General features: G+C 42.7%; 2 protein-coding genes across 4 annotated transcripts in view; one reads left to right on the forward strand and one right to left on the reverse strand.

Annotated features, from left to right (window-relative positions):
• Positions 1-10942: 10942 nt before the first annotated feature.
• SPCS3 (signal peptidase complex subunit 3) lies at positions 10943-19592 on the reverse strand. The gene is made up of 5 exons (XM_063337126.1): positions 19305-19592; positions 16184-16259; positions 13417-13491; positions 11922-12037; positions 10943-11426 (listed from the first exon to the last, which is right to left on the reverse strand). The coding sequence occupies exons 1-5, from the start codon at positions 19445-19447 to the stop codon at positions 11294-11296; spliced, it is 543 nt and encodes a 180-aa protein (XP_063193196.1). The 5' UTR covers positions 19448-19592; the 3' UTR covers positions 10943-11293.
• The window catches only part of ASB5 (ankyrin repeat and SOCS box containing 5), a 44452-nt gene continuing 38512 nt past the window's right edge, over positions 19271-25210 (forward strand). For 2 of the 3 annotated variants that reach the window (XM_063337116.1, XM_063337117.1), the window contains exons 1-3: positions 19271-19379; positions 20262-20351; positions 23559-23669. The gene's annotated coding sequence lies outside the window, so the exon portion shown is untranslated. Of the gene's footprint in view, positions 19380-19701; positions 19838-20261; positions 20352-23558; positions 23670-25210 lie in introns of those variants that run through there. The other variant, XM_063337118.1, reaches the window with a different exon arrangement.

Here is a 25210-nt window from a genome sequence, read left to right on the forward strand (position 1 = left end):
AAATACAGGGGTTTTAGGAAACGGCCCCACAAGAAGGTTTTCTCTCCTCTTGTTTTCATGGATAAAAGCACAATACGAAACATCCACGAAAACCGTCTCAAAAAGCCGCTTTCTCTCGATGTTAAAATCTTGCTTGTCCACTTCAGGGAAAAGCCCCGGTGCTACGTGTAACATTGCCATCTACTGACGCACCGCTAGAGTAGAGACTAGAGAAACTACTCAATCATTTTTTTCCTAAGGAAATCTAGCTCAGTGTAGCTCCAGGCTGTCAATAAAAGATTATTTGGACAATTAATGTAGTTTAATAAGGAAGGGAATTTTATTATTTGATCGATTTTAGAATATTTCTCACTCTGTGCTTGCATTTCTGTCATTAGCTCTTCAGAAGTCTGGTTGGTACCTTTTAATATTGCTAACGAAAAGACCTTTATATGAGTAGGAAGCAGAAGCTCGGGTTTTCTCCTTTGCAAAGAGATCACACAGGAGTATTTGAAAGCTTGCAGACCTTGCTGTTCGTACTCTGGACAGCCATGTGCATTTTTACTTGTTTTCATTTAAAATTGAACCTTCTCCCGGTGCACGTCTCGCATGCCATCAGATTGCGCCGCACTGCTCCGGCCACCCTAATGACAGGTTTATAGCTAACAGTCCCACAAACAGAGGACGTTTCCAAAGGGCCTGTCACAGTTTACACAAATTAATTAGTTGACAGGGTTACTGTTATCTGCCTCTTCGTGTATTACTGTTCCAAGCCATCTTTGAAATCCCGCTCCTTGCCAGGAGTTGTGCTCGTGCTGGCAGGGTGGGATGTCCCGTCTGGCTTCTTTCTAGGCTTTGAAGCCTAGAGGCCACTGAAGGTGACCATTTGGATGAACTCTGGGCAGTTCAGAGATGAATAAGGTCCAAAGGAAAGGAATGCAAACCCAGCCACGCCGTCAGTTACCAGAGGGCAATACTGAGCAGCACAAACTGCTAAGTGAAGTTTTAAGCAGATATTAAGTGGTTCTCCCTGCATGACACTGATAAAACACGGTTTTCATAGAATCACAGAATAGTTAGAGTTGGAAGGGACCTCAAAGCCCCCCCAGTGCCACCCGCTGCCCTGGGCAGGGACACCTCCCACCAGCCCAGGTTGCTCCAAGCCCCGTCCAACCTGGCCTTGAACCCCTCCAGGGATGGGGCAGCCACAGCTTCTCTGGGCACCCTGGGCCAGGGGCTCACCGCCCTCACAGCCAAGAATTTCTGCCTCACATCTCATCTCAGTCTCCCCTCTGTCAGTGGAAAACCCTTCCCCCTCGTCCCATGGCTCCCCTCCCTGCTCCAGAGTCCCTCCCCAGCTTTCCTGGAGCCCCTTGAGGGACTGGAAGGGGCTGGAAGGTCTCCCCGGAGCCTTCTCTTCTCCAGGCTGAACCCCCCCAGCTCTCTCAGCCTGTCCTCACAGCAGAGGGGCTCCAGCCCTCCCAGCATCTCCGGGGCCTCCTCTGGGGCTACTCTATTCTGAAAGAATAAAGTTTTCTACTTCCCCACCACTTACGTGGCGCTACAGAGGCTTCAGCTCTTGAGCCGGGGTGTCAGAGGTGGAGGGAGCGTGTAAGATTGCCTTCCAAGTCTGTTGCCTTTACACAAGGTCATCCTCTGTCATCTCTTACCTGGGCATTTTCAAAGCAGGGCACTTTTCAAAGTGGTTTATGAACGCTATTGATCCCACTTGTAGCAGATCTAGTCTTTGTCTTTCCATTTTGTTTTTGATCAAAAAGGCTTTCCTAGTGCTTGTGCGTGAGGGAAAAACCCACAACATTCTGGAACAGGCACAAAAAAAAGCCCGAGAGATGTAGTCCTCCCTCTTTCTTTCACATATATATAGAATATAATATTTTCTTATGCCAGTTATTTTGGTCCTTTTTATTTGTAGCGGCTAAAGTTGGGTTAGGGAGGGGATAAAAACAGTGGTTTGTTTCTAATGCAGCAGGAACTGCCAAGGCAGCAGTTCTCATTTCGTGCTCAATCCTTTCTGTTGATTTTAACCAAGACGGCTTTGAGACTCACGTTGCTGCAGCACTTGGATCTTGGCTCCTTGGGCGGCAGCTGGTCCCACTTAGCCGGGGTAGATGCTCAAAGCACAGACGTTTACCTTAAAGAACGGGGTCAGTGCGGTTATCTGCTTAGAAATACCACCCCACTTCAAAGGACAGCTATTTGTGCTCCACCACCCAAATATTTAGGGAAAATATTTTTATTTTGTTTCCTCCAGGGAATGCTTAGCAGGCAGCTAATAAATACATTGAAAAATGCCTTAAATCTCTTCACAACAGTAGAGCATCGGAAAGAAGAGGAGGAATGACGTTGTCCGGTCTTATTCTTTACAGCAACCCTTACCCATACAACCCAAAGTCAAGAAATTTAACTTACATTTGCAATCAATGAGTTTTCAAAGTGCTTCTGAGGCAACCAAACATCGCTACTAATTATTTTGGAACTGTGTACCCTCATTTTGTCATTGGCAACTTCTTCTTTGGTCCATGAAAGGTCTGTAGAAGAGCCGAGAATAATATCCCCGAGTCCTGACTCCAGTCACGGGCTTTTACTGTAAGGGTTCTTTCATTCACAAGAGATGACTGGGCCAGTCCGGGATAAACCAAACGGTACTACCTTAAGTGTCACCAGGCATTTAGCGCCTGGAGAAGACAAACGCAAGGATGTCATTTACATACAGGTCAATAGTTTTAACTCATTTTTTACTGTATTACAGAAGGCATTCATAAATATGTCAAATATTCAAAAAGATGTCACGTTAAGATTAAGCCCACTACTGTTTAACACAGATCACCCCGTAATATCAATCATGAAATTAAAATCTCTCAATTCTAATGGGTACCAAGGTGCACAAAAGCGTCACGGACCTAAACTTCAAATGAAAGCTTGGTATACCCTACTGTGAAAACGGACACTTTGCAAGCTCAGTTGTGTTGGGAAGTGAACGCCTGACACCTGCTGGTAATTATACAAACTGTACGCTGTTAAATCAAACTGACTGCAGTTTTTGGACTAAGGAAGATGCTTTAGAATATATAAATTATTCAAATAAAGATTTAAATGATTACAGTCACGATGTAATGATGTTTCAGACCTGAACTGCGTCAATACGGCTTTTGCTTCTTAGATGCAAGATAATGAGTGTCTTAGAATTTCCTACCAGATTTTCCTGCAGGAGGGATTCAATCCAGTCCTCAGGAAACCAGTTTCCCCCCAGTTTCGTACACGTTATTTTTAATAAATTAGCAGAAGCAATTCTAGTGTTATCGCACTTCACGTGCCCTTTTGTTTAGATTGCACATTTTTTTAGAAAGCTATTTCTACACTAGTCTGTAATATCTCAATCATGCTACCAACACCCAACAGGACTGCAGGAACCCCCGTTCAAATACTGACCTACAGAAGTCCCACCTGCGATGAAGATACAAATTGTATCTTTATTTAAGCAGATTTCTTAGGAACCAGCAAAGACATGGGAGAAAACGACGGATATTGCACTACAAAAAGCAAGAAAAGGGGCCTGCCCAGAACTGGATAAACTGCAGGCTTTCCGAATTTCACTCTTTCATGAAAGAACAGAAGGTTCTCTTTCAAAAGTTTTGAGACTTATCAGTTTAAATCTGTAGGACTCGGTTTTACAGTATCTGAGCACCTGTGATTTTATGAAGCAAACGTTTAACACAACGTCTTGGTAAAATATTAATTCAGAAACTAGTTTTGTGCACAAAGGGGTCAGCATATCAGAATAAAAACAATCCTGCTGGATCACAACAGGGAAGTAGGAGAGAAAAAGAGAATATTCACACAAAAATGGGAAATTGTAAAACATTTTATGATTTCCTTAATATGGAGGTAGCAAATAAAATACTGTGTTTGACAAAGTTGAAGAGCGGGGAAAAACAACCTCAAAACTTCCAAAGCTGACAACTGGCCTTTACCGAAAGCCTATATGGATATCAAATACCTGGACGCCTTCAGCTACGAAAACTGATCCTTCATGCCAAACAAAAATAAAATTTTATTTGACAAGACTTTCTCTTGCCCTGCAGAAGCATCACCGTGAACCCAATGAAACGGAGAGGGGGGGAAAAAAAAAGTAAAAGCCATTGCCTCCATCCATTTTTATTTACCAATAAAATAGAATTAAAATCCGGTAGAACATCTGTTAAATCCCTATATCACAACGTGCAGTTCTGGCGGCGTGCAATGTAAAAGCCATAGTTTGCTACAACACTGCCAAAAAGAGAGCATAAACCAGCTACCTTGAATGTAATGACAATAGAGTATGGGGCCTTTTGAATGCAAATTATCTGCGATTCTCTGTGACAGAAGGAAAACGACCAAAGCAAAAACCAAAACAAAGAAGAACAAAAAGAGAGGGGGAAAAAAGACAAAAAGAATTTAACATCAGAGCCAGAAAAAAGCTTGCTGGCCGCAGGCAAACAAGTCATTTCCACCTCCTATAGCTCCTCAGGAGCAAAGGCGTTAAACTGGTGCTGCACCCAGTTGAATTGGGCAGAGACGTCTCCGCGTGTGACGCAGGTTCCCCAGAAGTACAAGCAGCACCGAAACCAAATTGCTAAAATTCCCTGGTATTGAGCAGTTCCTGAAGGATTACACTGAACTATAGATACACAAATGTACCATACACAGTTATTGGGGCTCCCTGAAGGGACAAGAGTTTGTTCAGTAAAATACAAATGGAAGTTCCGCATTATTTGTTTTCTCTAACATTAAAAAAATCAGACACGTTATAGTACTTGAACAATTCCTCCACCTGACGGGACAGGGAAAGCATTAAAGAGAGACATGACTAATGAACTCATGACGTTATTATTATTATGCGACATATCCAAGAAAACAACCAGACTTACCTTATCTGAAGACACCCGCTGACGTTGATGAATATTGATGGGTTCCTACATGGAATTCTCTGCCTTTGAGGAGTGGCTTACTGTCCATTTTCAGGAAGCCAGCAGCTGCTTGGCACATTTCTGATCAATAGCTTATTAAAATTGGGGTCAAGGGAAAACAGGAGTGCAGACTATTCACCAAGTCAAAGACAACACCTTACGCTCTTATGTCACAAAACATTTCATGAACTTTTTATATCAATATCCTTTTGGAAGATGTAAGTATTTGCAAGGACAAATCCCACCTATTTTAAGAAAATGGCAAATGTTAAATCTGCCAACCCTTTTCCCTTAGAGGCTTGAGACATAGTACAGCTTGACGTTATTCTGGGATAGCGCGGGAGGGAGTTGCTTTGCTGGTGTTATGCTTTTTTAAACAGTAAAAAAGATGAGGTTGGTTGTTTATATAGCAAGGAATTGCATTAAAAATCATCTTGTTGAGATGCAAAAGGCATTAAAACCCACAAACATATATCCTCTACCCGGGTCAAAGCCATTAATTTGAATTCTAAACCAAGTGGCAGCACGGGCTTCTGCTTTTAGACTTTCCAACCGAGCTTGTAAGAGACACGCTCCACTTTCTTGCAAAAATACCTTTACACCCTGTCTGGGGTGTCTGTCATAGGGCTGTTCTCCAAATACAGAATGATTATAAACTTTATCACACAGTCAAGGGTGTAAGGTACTGTCTAGATATGAGGATTCTTTTCTCTTTTCTTTATTCCCTCCTCCTTTTGGCACAGCGGTGGCAACTCTAGATGCCAGAGCATCAAAGAACCGTTGACTACTCTCTGCTTTTTCCAAGACACAGCACTACTTGGAGCTGTTCCGAATTTTGATTTCACCCATCTTCTTGGATTTCTAGCAATTATAAGCAACACATTTCTTAGACCCAAACCCAAGGGTGAAACCCCACAACTATGAGAAGCATAAAATATTTATTGACCTTATTTTTGTGAATTTCTGCCTGTCTGAACCAATGTTTTCAGTGACGTATGCTGAATTCCACGTAACAAATCCTCCAACCACTTTCAGCTTGAGAGAGGAAAGTCCCTCTTAAATATAATTATTGGCAAAAAGCATTTAAACATCATTAGAAAGCAGTATTTGCAACACTTCCTACCCAGCCCAGGACCATTACAACATCAGTTCGTTCCACTGAAATCCAGTTTTGGATCTGTACTGAAGATTATGCAGATACAATTGCTCGTGTTCTCATATCACATGGATTTACGCAATGGGATACCGACAGGGAGTAAGACTAAATTAAATACAATACAGAAAACTTGCATTAACTGCGAAGAACATAAATATCACGTAATTCTACTGATTGTTAAATCAACATCTTACCATTAGGAATCACAAAGGCTATAAAAATAGCCAGAGTCATCTTTAAGTCCTTCATTTTAATGAGTTGTTCAAGACATTAGTACCTAGATTTCTAATAAAGATTAAGTGGATGGGGTGGTGGGAAATCAGAAGTAAATACAAGTACTTCATAAAACAACTTATTTTCGTTATCCAATATTACATTCTGCTTTTACATGTGTACAACATTTAAAAAAATCTAGATAGCAATAAACTCAAGAATATTAAGTGTCCTGGTGATCATCCCTCCATCTGTTCTTCTCCAAAACAAACAAATAAGAATAGTTTGGTTAGAGATTTATTTTAGCTTTTCTCAGTGTCTAGACCTATTGCCACCAGCTCTATGTTCCCAAGACTGTATTTAGCAAGTAACACCCTACCCCTAAAGCATATTACAAGGTCATATCCACTACGTGGATGTACTGCCTAAGATCTGGCAACTAAGCCACCCTGGGAACCCTACTTCAGTTTTGGGAGCCTGTAATTTTAACCAGGTGTCGTGGATTCAGCGATGCACTTCACTCATAGAGAGAAACAGCGATACGTTTATTAATATAAAGCAGGGATTTAACAAAGTTTGATAGTAAATGTGGCAGTGTTTTAACAAGATTCGATGGCAAGGCACACTTGGTTATTCACTGCATGGAGGACGAGGTAAGACAGAGCTCTCAGGGAGACCCTCCCCTTGAGCTGAGGTTCAGACAGGACCCTGTTGCTTTCTCAAGTCCTTCTCAGAGAGGAGTCTGGGTGCAGCTGGATCCAATCCCAGTCCCAGACTTGGTCAATGGTTTATGTCTAAGGGATTAGATATGTGCAATCAATCCTTTCTATCACTTAGCTCAGATTTCGAAGTTTAGCGTGCTGTTAGTCACTTACCGAGGATCTGTTGTAGCGAGGAATCTCTGAATCCCGAGAAGTCACCTTGAGAGATGTCCCTGCTCAAGGGGAGATCCTGGCATGCAGCCGCTGCCACGCAGGAGAGCTCAAAGGGCTCTTGGGCTGTTCACTAGATGACTGACCTATAGCCGTATTTGCATATTGACCACAGTGCCAGTGTGGTGAGGTGGGCGCATTGCTCCTTGGCTGACGTGGTGTTATCCGTCTCCCCGAAATCACCTTGGAGCCATCGCGACCAGATGCACCACTGTGACCACCATGGGTGGTTATCGCTTGGGCAAGGTTACGGGAGATAAAGGACAGATTGGCAGTGGAGCACACCGTCACAGGAGGACACTGCTCCAAGCCACCTCCTCCCCAGCCCTGGGCGGACTTCAGCAAAACCCCCAAGAGAAATACCAAACTTGGGCACACTCGCTAATGGGCCAACCCGATCTCTACCATCATCTGTCCCAGCCGTAAGGTCTACCAGACACAAATCATCCCAGACAGAAAATGGTGAGCAAGGAGGGGGCCGAACTGATGGCACCATGCCTCTCGTCCCTGTCCCACCACAGGAACAATGCCCCACGCCTGCAGCCCAAAGCCTGGCTCTGCAAAGGGAGTCCCCAATTAATGACCTCCCCTTTCTGGAAATAAACAGGTATTTTTCAAGCTGTTGGATCACAACTACCATTAACGAAGTCATGGGTATAATACATATATGCCTTCAAATGACAAAAACGCTTGGCCCTCTAGTGCTGGAAATATGTTATCTTCTCGCTGCTCCATTTCTGACAGTTTTGTGATTTTAAAGGAAAATTTTTCAGAATTTCTGGCCTGGAACACGGCCGATGAGCATGAGGGGATACAGCCAGAAAGCAGTGGAGGGTCCCAGGGGACTTTGGGTGTGCAATGACACTGAGCTGGGGGGCAGGAGGTCAGGGGCCCCCACCTGACCACGTCCCAGCTTTGAGATACTCTTTGAATGATATTTCTGGCTCCATTTTTACTCTGAATCAGCAGCTTCTAAGTCTGGATAACACATTATACTGATTCAGGGTTTTGTTTTGTTTTGTTTTCTCAATAGATTATGCATAGAGGATTTAGAATTTCATTATTAGACTACTTATGTTTGGAAAAAGAAATCATAACTGCAACTCGTGAGTTTGGAATAAACAGAAAAGAGAAAAAGTTCTGACAATCTTTCCACATAAACCAGAAGTTAATTAAGAATTGCTAATTAAGAACAATTAGTGGATAAACTAACTTGCATAAAAGGAATTATTACTGTGACACAATACTAAGGGAAAAGGAAACTTGCTGGAATGCTTCCCTTGTCTCTACCTGCACCTCACTGCTTCAGGAACATGCAGATTCACACAACTGGTCCCAGGGAGGCGGTGGAAGGCACCAGGAAAAAAATCCAGCAGTAGTTTGGCTTGTTCAAGCTAAACTGTGGATTTTTTTTTTTGCGTAATAAAAACACACCTGATGTGAGTAGTGCAATACGAGGATTTACCTGTGTGCTCAGATCGGGACCCTTCATGCTAAAGAGTATATATACCTGTTCGCTTGTTTGTGTGCATGAACAGTCTAGAGTGCCTTAAAACCAGTTTTAAAACTGTGTTTAATGAAGAAAATCTCAATTTTCTTCCAAAATAAAGAAGCCAAATTAACCAGGACATTCCTTAAATACCAAAGGCTCTGAAATAGTTATTTGCTATGTATTTTCTGACACAAATTTGGAGTAAGATTGCTCCCCCAATAGCTGAATTTTCAACCTAAATAGCTTTCATTTTACAGAAATGTTCCTGCAAAACCTCTCTTGAAATGATTTTTAGAAGAACATTTCTAACATTTGTAATCCAAAAATAACGCAGGAATTCTACTTGAATCTGGCTGCTAAGCAATACAATAGCTAGCTTTAATTCCGTTGTCTAGAAGGAACTTGTTAAAAGAATAAAACCCCAATATTTAGGAGTAATGCATTTTCTCAATGTCTATTTTCACTATCTATAGTGCCAATCCATAAATAAGACTGCACGCACAGGGGAGCAGAGCTGTAAATGCATATTTTTAAGCATTATTTTTCCCTTCCTGGGGGTTGCTGTGTGCCCCTGGCAGCAAATGCAAACCCGGCTACGTTGAATTTGCATTTTTCATCCCCTAGAGAAGAATTCCGGCCTCCAAACCTCAATAAATCGCTACCTGAAACGCAGCAGAAGTGTTCGCAGTTCCAGTTTCCTGCAAAAGGGTCTGAAGCCTTTTCCCGTTAAGTACGGCAGTTGCTAGGGAATACATCTTTTGTATACATCCCTACAAAACACATCATTATTTAGTTAGTAGCACGTCTAAGAGAGCAATCAGCCGCCAGCAATAATAACATTTCTTTCTATAAGATGTATCAGAAGGGACAAGAGGAAGTAAATGCCCTTTGTTTCCATAAAAGAGCGTTCTGTTTATCAACGGTTTGAGAACTATCACAATAAAACACCGGAGTAATTTTACTTTTTGAAAGGTTTTACAAGGATTACCAGGCGAGGAATTTCCCCCCTTGCTCCCTGAAACTGTTTGGAGGGAAGAATGTAGATTTCTCCCTGATGATTTTTGAGGGCAGATCCCTGTCTTTGCCTCCGTGTCCATCGGAAGGGCGCTGCCACAGGAATCAGGGAAGGGGGTGAGTGCCAAGCCACAAGAAAGATGTTTCAGTAAACATTCCAGGAATACAATTTATGAATAAACCAACCACTTACTTGGCAATTAACACAACAACTCCACAAGTGTGCCCAATTATCTCTACAAAAATATTTTTTTTTTGTTTTCCTTCTGTATGACAGTATTAAGTTCTCTATAACAGTTTTTAGAACAATACATACATTTGACACCAAAGCACACTAAAAATTGGACATATTTCAGTGCGCTGATTATTCTGATCTGCAGAAAACTGGACAAGTTCAGAGAACAGAAATTCAGGTAAATATGCTGGATACAAATGAAAAATTGTCCTGAAATATTCCTGTGAAAATACTTTTTTAGTTCTCATGCTTGAACAAAATTTTGTTTGTAAAAAGACAAAGCACTTTTCGGAAAATTTTTCAACACCTCTTTGATTAACACACCGACACGGAGAAGATAAAGGGAAAATTCACAGATATTAAAGATTCCCTTTTAAAAGCACGTTGGCTTCCTCAAAATCCACCAGCCCTTCGGTGAACTTGCAACACAGGGGGAGCCTCTGCTCCCACCTTTTGCATCTCTTCTTTCAAAAGGTTTGTCACACTGCAATTCTTGTCAGTTTTCCTATTATTTTTTCCTGATTTCAGACTATGTCTGCTCTTTTTGAAAGTCCCCAGCACATTCAATTGTTCCAGCTCCCTCTGGAACGAGCGTGTTCATTCTTCCCGCTGAGTGGATCCCAATAAATATGGAGTGGTTGCTTTGTACGGTCTTCCTTTAGGTAAAGCTTTGACTTCTCTTACTGATGTGCTTAATGCAGTGAAAATATTTCATTATAAGCAGTTATTAAAGTGTTTTATAATACAGAATTGCATGTGGGCTAGATTAATGGCACACAAAACAGGGCTATCAGTTTGCAAAGGAGCTGCTGGCAGCCCTTGAGAAGCCCCAGCTTACCTTATTCTCACACACTGAGCATGGATTTAGCAAAGAGTGGAAAATAGAATAGTCATTTCCTTCAGGCATTCACAGAACCTGACTCCAGAAGGTGTATTTCTGTTCTACACACTATCACAGTACCTGAAAAAAAAACACAGTAAGACTATCTTCTGGTTTAAAAATGTTTATTTAAAAGAAACGGAGATCTATACCCAGATGGCTGGGAGAAAGAAAAAAAAATTCCTCAGTTCCACCCCCCCCCCCTAAACCACTACTCTGCAATTTACCTTTCCCCTTAAGTTTCAGCTTCAATGTTATATTTAAAAAAACAACCCTGAACTTTCATTTCCTTTTCCTATGCCGTTAGACCTGAGGAAATTAAGTACCTTTCTCTGAAGGGTTGCATGGGATGCGAGAAGAAACCGCAATAAAATTTATTCACAATATACAAGTATAAAAATATCTTGCTTAGGGTTCGGTATAATTTAATAACTTTTTGTTGTTTCATAGGTATCTGGGAAAGGTACAGACACATGTCCTGATCCTGTTACAAGAGGTAGAATGCCAGCATTTGGTACAACATTCCAGGAGAGAGTCAAAGTGACATTCCTGTTTCCCCTGCAAAAGCAACAAAGACTATCAGCACAAACACTCAAGTTAACCAATTTTATTCGTAATTACTAATATTAAACAAATTAGGATACAAATTGTTTTCCTGATCCAGAAACAATGGGCTTTTTAGTTTTGTGTAGTTACTTCATGAAGTATTGCCTATTTTCCAGATGAGTCTTTTTTTTTTTTTCTATTGCCCAACTCCCTTGGAGTTGAGCACAGCACAGAACCAGTTCTGCACAGACGAGGATACTGGAAGCAGAAGCCCAGGAGCCTATTGCTCATATTAGCAGAGCATCTTCCAGCCTACACAAGAAACAGGGGATCTGGTACCCCAAGATCATCTCCTAAAAATCAAACTACAAAGATGCAACAGACTGACAGAATATCAGAATATAGATACCTTACCACAGCAATAAAGAGACATTTAAAATGAAGTGTATGCAAGTAAATCAAGAAACCATGAATAATAATTAAAAAAAAAAAAAAAGATTTACTTACTTCAGACCATTTCCATCATCAAAGAAGAAGTACTTTGATTTCATGTCTTTTAAGAACAGCCTGGGGTTATCTCCTCTCAACAGGATCTTGTCCCAAAGCACCACCTGGTTTAGAGCCTAAAAATACAGTTGTAATTAAATCACCAAGGTACCTTACAAGATTGTATTCAGTTACTGGAATTTCATAGCATTATTCATCTAAAAACCCTGAAGCTGAAGTACATGCTTGCAATCCACAACTAATTTAACAAAATAATGCTTTACAGAGGAAGGGAGGGGAACTAGTACTACTATACACTGAAGTCCGGCACAGAATAAATGGAAACAACAAAGAATAGCTCAATAAAACATAAGAAAGCCATATAAAATAGTCATAAGCTTTAAAGACTTACAAAGTATGATGGATTTTTCCTTTTGAATTGCAAAGGTAAGTTGCTTTCAAAGCAGTATTTAGACTTCATTTCACGTAAAGGACTTAAATTGAGCTGTCGCAACACCATCTAGGTATTTAACATTTTTCCAAATTTAATGGAAAAAAAAAAAATCTCTACTCTAATTGCAAGCGTAACTCCAAGAACTGTACGAACAATTCAAAAAGATGGATCCCAAACTCTTAAAATGTTTGAAGCTTTATACTGTTCTTTTAAGTGGCTTTTCGAAAAAATTCAAAAAAATATTTCTCAGTATTTGTGAGAACTAGTGATTAATGGGAAAAAAATTAAAGGACGAAACAAGACAATGAAGTCCCAGATCCTGATAAAGAGGCCTAAGAATTATTTTAGTACAAACACGATATCCACCAGCATGTATAAAATAATGAAGGTAATTTAAAAAAAAAAAAAAAAAAAGAAAAGTGGGGAGATAGTTTGGTGCAGCAAGTTAACAGAAAAATTCAGCGGTATCATGTTAGTGGGCCATTTCATTAAATAATTTTTCCATAGGCTGTTCCACACAGATCCTACCAGCTCCATGAAAAAAGCCTATGGCTATCCAAAGTGAAACAGCAGCAGTAACCAATTTAAAGGATGCAGCAAAGCCAATTATTTTGAGAAATACGACAAGATGACATAAATGTATTACGGGGCCACCGTAACTGGTATGAGCAAACACTTTTATGATCGATGAACAAAAGACCCACCACACCTGGCCACACCAGAGGCCACTGTACGTTGTTTCTCACAGCAGTCAACTGTTAGAGAAAACTAAAACGCACAGAATAAGTGAAAAAACTCATTTACAACACACTACTGCTGGTAAACAACAAGGTATGTGTTACTTTTCTCCGGCTGTGCTGGGCACGCATCAATTTTACAAGGGTGAACTTCTCACCCTGCAGCTAAACTGTCCAAGAAAACAACAACCATGAAGGCCAGTGAAAACAGCCCAAGGTAGAAGGAAACGCTGGTGCCTTAACTCTTCCCAGCAGAGCTTCAGAATGTTAAAAATAGCTGCAGTACAAAACGGGTAATTGCTTCAACTTTCTTTTCGATACTTACATTGTTTTTCGTTGAATATTCTGCAGACAAATATAGAAACAATTGTTTAACATTCCAGTCAAATATACTCTGCAGATGTATGCGAGTTAAGAAAAATACCATATTGTACTTACATAACCTTGTTTTATTTTTTACTACATCTAAATAGACTACGGTAATTACAGTGAGCTCTTACCTTTCAACATACCTCATCTTATTTATAAATCAGAGGACTTTCAGGAGTTCTAATGTATATATTTTAATCATATTAAAGCAACAGGTTTTCAGTTTGTTTTTTCTTTTTAATATTTATGAAATTTAACAGCTATTTGCTCCAATGATTTAAGAGTTCTGCATTTGACACCGCAAGCTAGTTACCATAAGCTGCTGAAAGACAATCTACTGTAAAACCTTAAACATAAAGGGCAAGACAGAATTCTTCAGTAAATATCTCCAAAGCTATTGTTTATACTACCAAAGAACCCTGGTATCCAACTGTGGATCGAGATACAATAGCATTAAACAGTATATAAATACAAAATTGATGGAGTGTAGAGAGTTCAAAGAGCCTGTAATACCCACATTAGAGAAGTTCGTAGGTGGGAAGTATTGCACATTGGAAGGGCCACCAGGAATTAGCAGATTTAATTACCTACTTACTACAAAGAAAGTCAGCTTATTAGACTGGAACAAAACTCTGCTCAGATTTTTGATCAACAGTAAAGACCTAATGACTGCCATTTGAGACCATCTGTATAATAAAACTGATATTCTAAATACTTGTCTGTTGATTTAGCAATAAAATGCACCATGTGAGACTGCTAAGAAAAAGACTTTTTAACTCAACAATAAAGATTAGCTGTAAACTTTTATTTCCCACTCCTCTTTTTTATTCTATTTACCACTATCCTGAAGAATAAATTAAACAGATTCCCCAACCAGTCTCAAAATCTGTTCTATCCTGTTCCACTCACCCCAAGACTGAATCATGTTTTTAAGCTGCTAATTCAAAAGGCACTAAGGAAAGAATTAAATAATTAATTGATGCTGCTGCAAGAATGCCTAGAACTGTTTCACGTCAACATTTTTCATCATCTAACTCAAAACAACAAGCAAGATTCTGAAGATCTCCTTTGCAGGATTTCTTAACACTTGGTAAAGTTAGTCACGAATTAAGTAAGCTAAAAAGAGCTTGTGAAAACTGTCTCCTCCCCTTCCCTTTTCATAGTTGCTTTTTCTAGCTCCCATTTTATTTAGTTCTTCTAGGACTAACAGCTTGTTTCTGTTAGTTAAGAGAGCCCATGTACCAGCAGCTCTTTACAAATTTTGTCCAAAGGGCCTACCAGAAAGTTGTATTTTACAGCTCTAGACACTGCAAGGTTTATTTACGCCAGGCATGAAAGATTAAGTCTGAGTTTTTGTAAAAAATTTTTAAAACTATTGGTACTATTAAGTCATTAAAACATGGAATCTTTACGGCCACATACTGCAGGCTAATCCTTGTATAAGAACATTTCTTTTAGAGGTCCTCCCCTGCCTTGCTCTGCCTCCGCCCACATACACTGCATACAATTCAATTCACTGACTTTGGAATTTTAGTCTCTGATTTTAACATGTGTAAGTATTTCAGAGGTAAAATTCAGATTAGGAGTCTACCTCTCCTGCTTCCAGCTGACAAAAAAAAAAAATATCCCTCTTATTCCTGTGCAACACACACCTGCAGAAGTCTGATTAACCTGTTCACCCAGCGTTCACATGCATTCAAGATTTGTATTTTGTTTGGTTTGCTTACACAATGCAGTATTCTCCAAAACAGGTAAACCGAAACACAGAGGTAATCAACGTCCTGCCTAACATGGTGACAAAAAACAGCACACAGGGAAAAATCCCAGGAATCTCAGCCCAGCTGCAAAGCAAGGCTTAATGTAATCACCTGAGGTAAAGCATGCTGCCTCCTATTCGGTTCTGACTTCTGCAGAAAAATACTGATTTTTTTTTTTGTATATCAAGACCCTAAATGATTCCCTTCTACTGTCAAAAAAACTACCCAAAACAAAACCAAACAGAAACAGTCCCACACAACCCTCTTTCCGCAATAAAAACCAAACAGAGAAGCAGAGAAATACAAAAGAGAAGTTGCGAAAAGGTAACAGCAATGAGAAAGAGGCCAAAAAGTAATGTGATAAATTTTGTAGTACCTCATACACTTCCCAATACATTTCATGCTATCTAATGTTAAAGATTTGATAGTTTAACATCTAAGCAAATAGAAGATTACAATGTCTTTTTAATTTTAAAGAAAGACAGGTACTTGTATGCAAGTATTACGTGGCCAGAACTTTGAAAGCCTCACAGCAAAGTGAGTTTGAAAGGCGCATCGGAGCTTCTAGATTCAGTACGACAGTCAAAATAGTATGCTACATAAACTCTGCAATTAATTCACACCCCAAACCACCAATACAAACTTCACATAATGGTAATACTGTCCAGATGTCAAAATGCACTTCCCATTATTAGATACAGTACACTTTGCTACAGAGCCTGGTTTTAAAAACAGGCACTAAAAAACAGAGAGAAAACAACTTGCCCTGTGTCATCTACTAGAGACAGAAGACCTATTCCAAGTTCTATTTTACTGCCCTACTTTTCAGTGTTTTAAATTTATATTTTAAGACAAATTGTTAGTTTTCCTCAAGTCCTGAATATCCGTAGATTGTAGGGTAACAAAAATAGATGTCAAGATGTTCTCATTTCAAAATGTTCGCAAACCATTTTTTCCATTAAGGATATCTGCAGTAATGTCAAACGTGACGAATCCCAGATCACTTCTTTCTCTAGGTCCAGTGAAGTCTTCTACATTTTTTCTAAGACAAAAGAAAACACAAGATTATTCTTTCTCATCATTTCTCCTTCATGTGTTACATAAATTATTATTCTTATTACTTATTTCCCTTATCCGTTTTCTGTACTTTCTTTTAAATACTTTTGGCTAAAACATAATCAACATTACAAAACAAAACCTGCCTTACAGAAATTATGGCACCCCAGTTTTGAATGACAGGCCTTGCCACCACAGTAGTCTAAGTTATAAAAATAGCCTATAGAGATTTTGGTTAACAGGAAAAAGTCTATCTGTATGTACCTAAACTACACCACATTTCATTTTCATAAAACATGCATTAGCCATCCCCAAATATATAAAGCTGATCGGAACACCGGCAGCATAGCTGTCTGCTGGCAACCATTTTCAACATTATTCCTTAACTTGCCATAAATAAAAGCCTCTAGTGCTCAGTCTCATACGAGACACTCCAACCATTCCGATAAAACAGAGTTCATGTTTGTAGTTCATGCAACTTACACAAGATTTCTCCCTGGAATGTATGTAAGCAGCAGTATAAAGAAAATGCTTGTTTTCTTCCACATTATGGAAACTCGTATCGTTTTGGAAGACTTTATTACAAACCCTTATTTGGAGGAATATCTGACATTGCCACACTAAACCACATTAGAAAAAGAAACTTGACAATAACAAAGACAACAGATATTTTCATACACACTCACAAAGCTTATCAATTTACCAAACTTACCCTCAGCAGGCTGGCAATCAGCTATGAACTTTAATTCCTTGTGTAACAGCCATTTTACGAATTATCAACTTCTTAGTCACATTTATTCCAGTTTGAAAATTAGTCCATTAAAATATCATTTAATTAAAACTAAGCTTAGTAATCTCAAAGGAAAAAAAAAAGTCCACCAGCAGAAAAAAACACTTTTGGAGATGGTAGTTAAGAAAAATACCACTAAAACTTCCCGATTTAAGCCTTGTTATGAATTTCCAGCCCTTCGCAAAAAACAATATATTTTTAAATAGTAAGCCCTATCAAGCACTTGACTTCATTTCTCAATCACTGTCAATCTGGTGGAGTAACTGGGTGTGCAGAACTTCTCAGAAGATTAAGAGAAGCAACTAAGGTATAACACCTCTCATTAACACCAGATCTCTGCACCACGGAAGAGACTGGCACGGCACTACGGTTTCACCCAAATAAGAATCATAGCATACCAGGTTGGAAGAGACCTCAAGGATCACCTGGCACAGCCTTTCTTGACAAAAGACAATCTGGACAAGATGGCCCAGCACCCTGTCCCAGATGAATCTTAAAAGTGTCCAATGCTGGGGATTCCACCGCTCCCTGGGGAGATTATTCTAACATCTGATTGTTCTAATTGTGAAAATTCTACTCTTCGTGTCCAATCGGTATCTCCCCTAGATTAACTTGTACCCTTGATCCCTTGCCTTCTCCATGCGAGTCCATGTAAAAAGGGAGTCTCCATCTTCTTTGTAGCAACCTTTAGGTGGTAGTGTGCTACCTCATAGAATCACAAAATGGTCTGTGTTGGAAGGAACCTTTGAAGGCCATCTAGTCCAACCCCTCCCGCAATGAGTGGGGACATCTTCAAATAGATCAGGCTGCTCAGAGCCCCATCCAACCTGACCCGGAATGTTTCCAGGGATGGGGCATGCACAGCTTCTCTGGGCACCCTGGGCCAGGGGCTCACCGCCCTCACAGCAAAGAATTTCTGCCTCAGATCTCATCTCAATCTCCCCTCTTCCAGTTTAAAACCATTCCCCCTCACCCCATGGCTCCCCTCCCTAATCCAGAGTCCCTCCCCAGCTTTCCTGGAGCCCCTTGAGGGACTGGAAGGGGCTGGAAGGTCTACCCGGAGCCTTCTCTTCTCCTGGCTGAACCCCCCAGCTCTCTCAGCCTGTCCTCACAGCAGAGGGTCTTCAGCCCTCCCGGCATCCTTGTGGCCTCCTCTGGACCTGCTGCAACAATCTCACATATGTCAAGCTCATCAGAATACCCAAAACCATGCTTTTATGCTGGTTTTACACTGTTTGCAATCCTCAATCTAGCATAAATAGGGGGGTTTATTTTCCTAAGATATTAAACCAATCCAAAAGCCAACAGCAGTTCTCACTCTTTATTTGCATTCACCCCCCCTTTCACAAAATCATACAATTGTCATAGTTGGAAGGGACCTTTAAGACCATCAAGTCCAACCATCAACCCATGTCCCTCAGCACCACGTCTGCCCGGCTTTTAAATCCCTCCAGGGATGGTGACTCCACCACTGCCCTGGGCAGCCTCTTCCAATGCTTGACAACCCTTTCCATGAAGTTTTTCCTCATATCCATCCTAATCCTCCCCTGACACAACCTAAGGCCATTTCGTCTTGTCCCATCGCCTATTTCCTGGGAGAAGAGCCCGACCCCCCCTGGCTACCCCCTCCTTTCAGGGAGCTGTAGAGAGCGAGAAGGTCTCCCCTCAGCCTCCTCTTCTCCAGGCTGAACCCCCCCAGCTCCCTCAGCCGCTCCTCACCAGACTTGTGCTCCAGACCCCTCACCAGCTCCGTTGCCCTTCTCTGGACACGCTCCAGCGCCTCAGTGTCTTTCTTGGAGTGAGGGACCCAAAACTAGACACAGTAGTCAGACACAAACCCTGCTGCCACCCGCTCCTGTCACACACCAGGGACTGCTCCAAGGCTCCATGAGCTGCTTTAGCTCGTTAACGCGGCCAAACCCGAAATGCACAAAGTCATTAGCTGTGTTAAACCACCTCATCTTCCTGTCAGCCCCGCTTCACCGCCCTGCTGAAGGAGCGGCGGCAGCCGCAGCAGGCCCATGGCGGGCGGGGCCACCCCTGCTCCCTGCCGGCCGGGCCCTGAGGCGGCGGAGGCCGGCGTGGGGCTCCCGTATTGGCCCCGGCGGGGAGCGGCCGGGAGGCGGGGACCGCCAAGGCCCCGGCCAACGGCGGCGGCAGGGAGCTCCCGGGGCGGCTGGGCCTCCCCTCACCTCTGCGGCCCTGGCGCCCCCATCCCTCCCCTCTCCCGCCCGCACTCACAGCGTGACGCGGGAGACGGCGATGCTGACGGGCACGCTCCGCTCCTTGAAGGCAGTGGTGATGAAGCAGCCGAAGGTGAGGGCCGCCATCACGCTCAAACAGAAGGCGAAGAGGGAGTTGGCCCGGGACAGCACCGTGTTCATCTCCCCGCTGGGCCCGGCCGCTGCTCGCAGGGGATGGGGAAGGGGAGGGGGGTGGCTCCGACGGGGACGCGGCAGGAAGCGAGCGGCAGCGGCGGCGGGCGCGCAGGGGCCGCGGAGAAAGGGGCGTGGCCCCGCCCCGGTTGGGCGGGGCTTGGCGAGGACACGCCCCCTCACATCGCGCATGCGCCCGCTCCTTCCCCACCCCCTCCCCCTCCGCGACATGGCGGCGCGGCCGGGTTGCCTCAGGGACCGGCGGGTCCTGGGTGGCCATAAGGAGGGCCCCGGTCCTTGACCACTGCCGTGGGCCCTTGGAACAGCACGTCCGCATCCCCGGGGAGCGGTACCCGGGGTTGGGGCTGCTGTTCCGGACTCTCGCCGTTAATTATGACAGTATGGATGCTTGTCCTAGTTCCTTTGTAACTCTGGGGGACGAAAAGGAGAAAAGAAAAAGGGTTGTAACGTGCTGGAGCACTTTCTGTGCATGAATTATTTGCCACCTGCCATGTTTCTTAGGTATTCTTTGCACAGGGAAGTTGGTATTCGTAGCTCTGGTGGATTTCTGCATTTATTTAATAAAACGTAAATCGTATTTTGAGGTGAAAGCTTGCTTTTTCTCTTGATATCACTGCTTTCACTTGATATCTTGCTTTCACTGGTGGTATGCCTTGCCATTCCCTACCTTCTTTCCTATAGGAAATATCCTATAGGATGTTCCTGTTGATTTGCCTGTGTTACACACGCTCAGCACGTAAATCATCTTATCTGGAAACCTTTAGTAGCCGGACGTGTAACTGGAATCCTTTTTCCTTCCCAGCTGGCCCTGTGGCCCCGCGCCGTCTGCAGGACGAGGCAGGTTTTCACCTCGCTCCTCCCAGTGCGGCGATGGCGAAGCTCGGCTGAGGCGGTGAGAGGGTTGTCATAGAGTCATCGAATAGTTTGGGTGGGAAGGGACCTTAAAGCCCACCCGGTGCCACCCCCTGCCCTGGGCAGGGACACCTCCCACCAGCCCAGGTTGCTCCAAGCCCCGTCCAACCTGGCCTTGAACCCCTCCAGGGATGGGGCAGCCACAGCTTCTCTGGGCACCCTGGGCCAGGGGCTCACCGCCCTCACAGCCAAGAATTTCTGCCTCAGATCTCATCTCAATCTCCCCTCTTTCAGTGTAAAACCGTTCCCCCTCGTCCCACGGCTCCCCTCCCTGCTCCAGAGTCCCTCCCCAGCTTTCCTGGAGCCCCTTTAGGGCCTGGAAGGGGCTGGAAGGTCTCCCCGGAGCCTTCTCTTCTCCAGGCTGAACCCCCCCCAGCTCTCTCAGCCTGTCCTCACAGCAGAGGACGTCTCTGTCCTCTCACAGCCCTCCCAGCATCTCTGTGGCCTCCTCTGGACCTCTGCTCCAACAGGGTCCCAGCTCCTCATCCTCTTCCTTGACACACCTTGGCGCCCATTCCTGCTCCGTGGACCTGCATCATCACCAGACTGAGAACCGAGGGGGGAGAGACAGTCTGTAAAATGGCTTATTTTTAACGTATTTCACTGTATTAAGTACACCAGGCCTGATTAACATGGATTTCTCAGGGCGGACAAGAGGTGTCAGCAGCGGTTCAGTTATATTTAGCTTCCCAGCCCTAAGGTTTCAATGCAGTGACTTGGAACTGGAGCGCGGATCCAAGGGTCTAAAAATGTTGGAGGCCTCCTGGTGACTGAAGGGACAGGGAGAAGAAGGGGTGGGCTGTCAGGCCATTCTGACGTGTGCGTGTTCTGGGATGATTTGCTGTTTCTTTTCCCCTGCTGTGTAACTGAGAGACAGGTCTGTGACTCAGGGAAGAAAAATCTTTGCAGATAAAGGTAGGGAATAGAAGAGGAAAAAGTACTAATGTTCTGCGTTTCCACTGACCTTAAGTATCTCTAGCACATATCTGTAGGACCTTAAGTATCCCCGTTTATCACTGAATGTAGGACATGAAAATATCTATGGGGACATGCCTTGCAGTTGGGAACCTCATTTCCACTGAACTGTTGATTTCTGTGTGTCTGTGCATTTGCCGTAATGAAACCAGTCACAGGCCCCAAGAGGACAGGCTCTCCAGCAATATTCATAGAATCATAGAATTATAGGGTTGGAAGGGCCCTCTGGAGATCACCCAGTCCCACCCCCTGCCAGAGCAGGGTCACCCAGAGCAGATGGCACAGGAACGCGTCCAGGCGGGGTTGGAATGTCTCCAGAGATGGAGACTCCCCCACCTCTCTGGGCAGCCTGTGCCAGGGCTCTGCCACCCTCACAGCAAAGAAGTTCCTCCTCATGTTTAGGTGGAACTTCCTATGTTTGTGCCCGTTACCTCTTGTCCTGTCACTGGGCACCACTGAGAAGAGCCTGGCCCCATCCTCCTGACACCCACCCTTTAAGGATTTATAAGTGTTGATAAGATGCCCCCTCAGCCATCTTTTTTCCAGACTGAAGAGACCCAAATCCCTCAGCCTTTCTTCATAAGAGAGGTGTTCCAGTCCCCTCATCATCTTGGTAGCCCTTTGCTGTCCCCTCTCCAGCAGTTCCCTGGTCCTCTTGAACCAAGGAGCCCAGGACTGGACACAGTGCTCCAGATGCGGCCTCACTAAGGTCATCCCCCAACCTGTCCCGGTGCGGGGGGTTATTCCTCCCCAGGTGCAGCACCCTGCACTGGCCCTTGTTGAATTTCATAAGGTTCCTCTTTGCCCAACTCTCCAGCCTGTCCAGGTCTCTCTGGATGGCAGCACGGCGTTCCTATCATCATTTATTCTGATGATAAATTCTGGCGGTTTGCATTTGGTAATTCTCAGCCTTCCTGATATTCCAGAAGAGTTCCAGAAACACAGAGACTTTCTTGTGTGAAGGTTTTTGTTGGTTTGTTATTATTTTATATTTTGATTTGTTATTCAGAACATTAATTGTTGAGAGGTAAAGGTTTTTGATTTATGGTCTGGAGCACAGTGTTACTGAATGAAACCTTGGACAACAGTTACTGAAAAGTGGGTACTTTTCCCCCAAATATTTGAAGACTTAGAAGCAACAAGGAAGCTTTTACTGCAAACTGGGGAACCTAAGCATTTCAGCTGTGAAATCTCTGCTGTAATCAAAAAGATAGCTCCAAACGTGCATGCAATTCTTTTCTTGTATCTACAAACAAAACGCTCAGTTGCCTTTGCTTTTGCTTTTAGTTCTTACAGTTCCTATTTAGAGTTTTTCATTAGGTACAAACCAACTCTGCTGCTGGGGAAAACTTAAGTAATTAAGGCAGAACTTATAGGAGTAAAATAGTGCAATTTCCACAGCAGCAGTCAATACCTAAAGAAGACCAAAATCAAAAGGTTTAGCCAAATTAGTATGTGTTTTTAAGACAAATGAATAAATATGGCTGTTGCTTATGTATTTTTGGATTTATTTTAGTAGAGCCCTTAAATAAATGTTACTTAAAAGCACAGTGTGCTGGGGAAGACAGATGGTGCAATTTATTAAGGACTGATCTCTTACTGTTTCAGAACACAGAAACCTTCTGTAGCTTTTTGATGACTGAAACCTTGCAAAATGAGGAGAAAAAATCTGAAACAAAGAAGGCAGTTGTGAAGGAAGAAGGGAGGAGTATTATCCGCAATAGCTGTCTGCTGGCCAGTTCCAATTTGTTCTGTGAAAACTATAAAATCTGCGGGGGGTTTGGTAAAGAATAGTGGCATAATATTAATGGCAGAAGTCGCTGTCAGCTATCTAAGTTGTGTTAGTCTGAAGGGGTCAAATACTATCCTTATGAAAACAAATATATAGAATCTTGGGGATGCAGAAGAGTTTGGGAGACCATTTCCAAGAGGCGGTGGTGTAAGGTATTCGGTGTGGATATTCGGTATCCCTGAGCAGTGTACTCAGGCCCAGGCCAGCAGAGCACCTAAGGCCGGTTCTTACTTTAAGGAATTTCCTCATTTTTCATTACAAACTAATTGAACAAAATGCAGAGATTTGATTGGGAGCAGGTCTGAAATGTAGAATTCTCCCTCCTTCTTCTGTTCTTCCCCAGAATTGTCCTACTTTGGAACTGTGTTCTTTTGCGCTCTTTGATCTATTAATCATGTGGTTTTTTTGGTTTTTTTATAGTGTTGTCACTTCAGCAGGATTGATCCCCCTCAGCAGCTGATGATCAGAGTGGTCTTCTGAGAGAGAGCAGCTTGATGCCTTTGGTTGAGATCTTTCTACTTTGATGTTCAGGTTAGTGAGTGATTCCTTTAATCGTCTGTAAACAAAATAGCAAGTGTTGGCACTGACTGTCCACGGAGATTGCTGTGAGTTCTTTGTTTTTCCGCTGAAGACGGATCAGCTCTAACAAGGTACACGCAGACAGAACAGTTTGTGTCCAGGGCCACGTATATACTTCCTAAATATCAGCATAAAATTCTAACTCCTTTATTGAATTTGTCTTTTATGAATTATTGAAATGTTAGCTCTTTTAAGAGACAGTAGCAACACACAGCTTCTTACGCAGCTCTGGGTAATAAACGTGGCTGTGAACAACTTGGGGAATTTTTGTCTCTATTGCAACAGCCCCCTTCCAGTTTGCACTTCTTCTGGGTGGGCTGTTTTTACAACTGGCCTGGAAAGGCTGTGGCTAAGAGAAGTCTTTCCAGACTGCGTTGAAGGGGTTTTGTTTTTAACCTTCTTCTCACCTCCATTTTTTTTCCTTTGGATCTACAAAGTATGGAGAATAAGAAGATAAGCAAGTAGAAATTTTGACTTGGCTCTCTGTTCTTATTGCTAGTCCTCCAGCAAGAAAATTTCAGAGAATTTTAAATTTCTGGTTTAGGAATGAACTTGATATTTTATAACACTGTCTCATTTAGCGCCGTATGAATGCTTAATTGGACATGGAGCCACACATTCTTGGCTCCAAAACTAACTCCAAGTGCGTTTTGGAGCCCAACAGAGTTCATTTTTGGCTCCTGACAGATTTGCCGTTGCCCATCCTGTGGCGTACGAAGCCATGTTAGGTAAAGTCCTCTCATACATCGCTGATTCAGCCAAAGCTTTCACGCTTCATTGTGCTTTGCATTCTGTGTCAAGAAGCCTGGGGGCTACTGGTTCACCTCACTCTAGTTTTACCTCGTTTCCTACGTCAGTTACGACTCCTTCATCACAAAGTATTTTTATGTCACTTGTAAAAGCACCAGGCAGAGACTGTCATGCCTTGGCTTGAGGAAGAGAAAGTTTTGCTAGCTCTGTCACGATGAGATCACTTCACTGATCCCACTTTTAGCGCATGGAAAAAACTTTTCTGATATGAACGCTAGCCATGGGAGTCAGCGTATAGTGACCGAGCCACGACACGTGCAGAATCATCTTTTAACTCTCATCCCTACTAAGTCATGACATTGACTTTGTAATTTCCTTTTATTAATACCCTTCGTAGGCAGCAGAATGTACTTTACGCATAAAGGAGACAAATGAAACCACTTTTACTTAGTCTAGAAGAAAACCTGGCAAAAGTTTGAAGAAAGTGGGTACAAAGTTAAAGGAAACGGATAGTTTCACTGTTTTTAGAAACAATTTGTAATGAAGAAAAAAAGAAATCACTTAATCAATTAAAAATTAAAAGACAGACTATAATGTAGAATAAAATCAACAATTTTGAAATTATTTCAAATTGGTGATGGAGAACATTTGCAACTCAGAAATACTATTTTGAGCAGACTTTTTCACTTTAGAATAACTGACAAATGTCTTATCTTGATGACATAATTTAAAGGCTTTACACA

This window comes from Chroicocephalus ridibundus, chromosome 5, assembly GCF_963924245.1.
Source record: "Chroicocephalus ridibundus chromosome 5, bChrRid1.1, whole genome shotgun sequence".
Classification (NCBI taxonomy): Eukaryota; Metazoa; Chordata; class Aves; order Charadriiformes; family Laridae; genus Chroicocephalus; species Chroicocephalus ridibundus.

Coding starts and splice junctions, on each gene's coding strand:
- SPCS3 (XM_063337126.1), bottom strand. CDS start 19,447: ATGAACACGGTGCTGTCCCGGGCCAACTCCCTCTTCGCCTTCTGTTTG. Junction 16,260..19,304: donor GCCGTCTCCCGCGTCACGCT/GTGAGTGCGGGC, acceptor CTTTTGTCTTAG/AAAAAATGTAGAAGACTTCA. Junction 13,492..16,183: donor CGTTTGACATTACTGCAGAT/ATCCTTAATGGA, acceptor ACTCGCATACAT/CTGCAGAGTATATTTGACTG.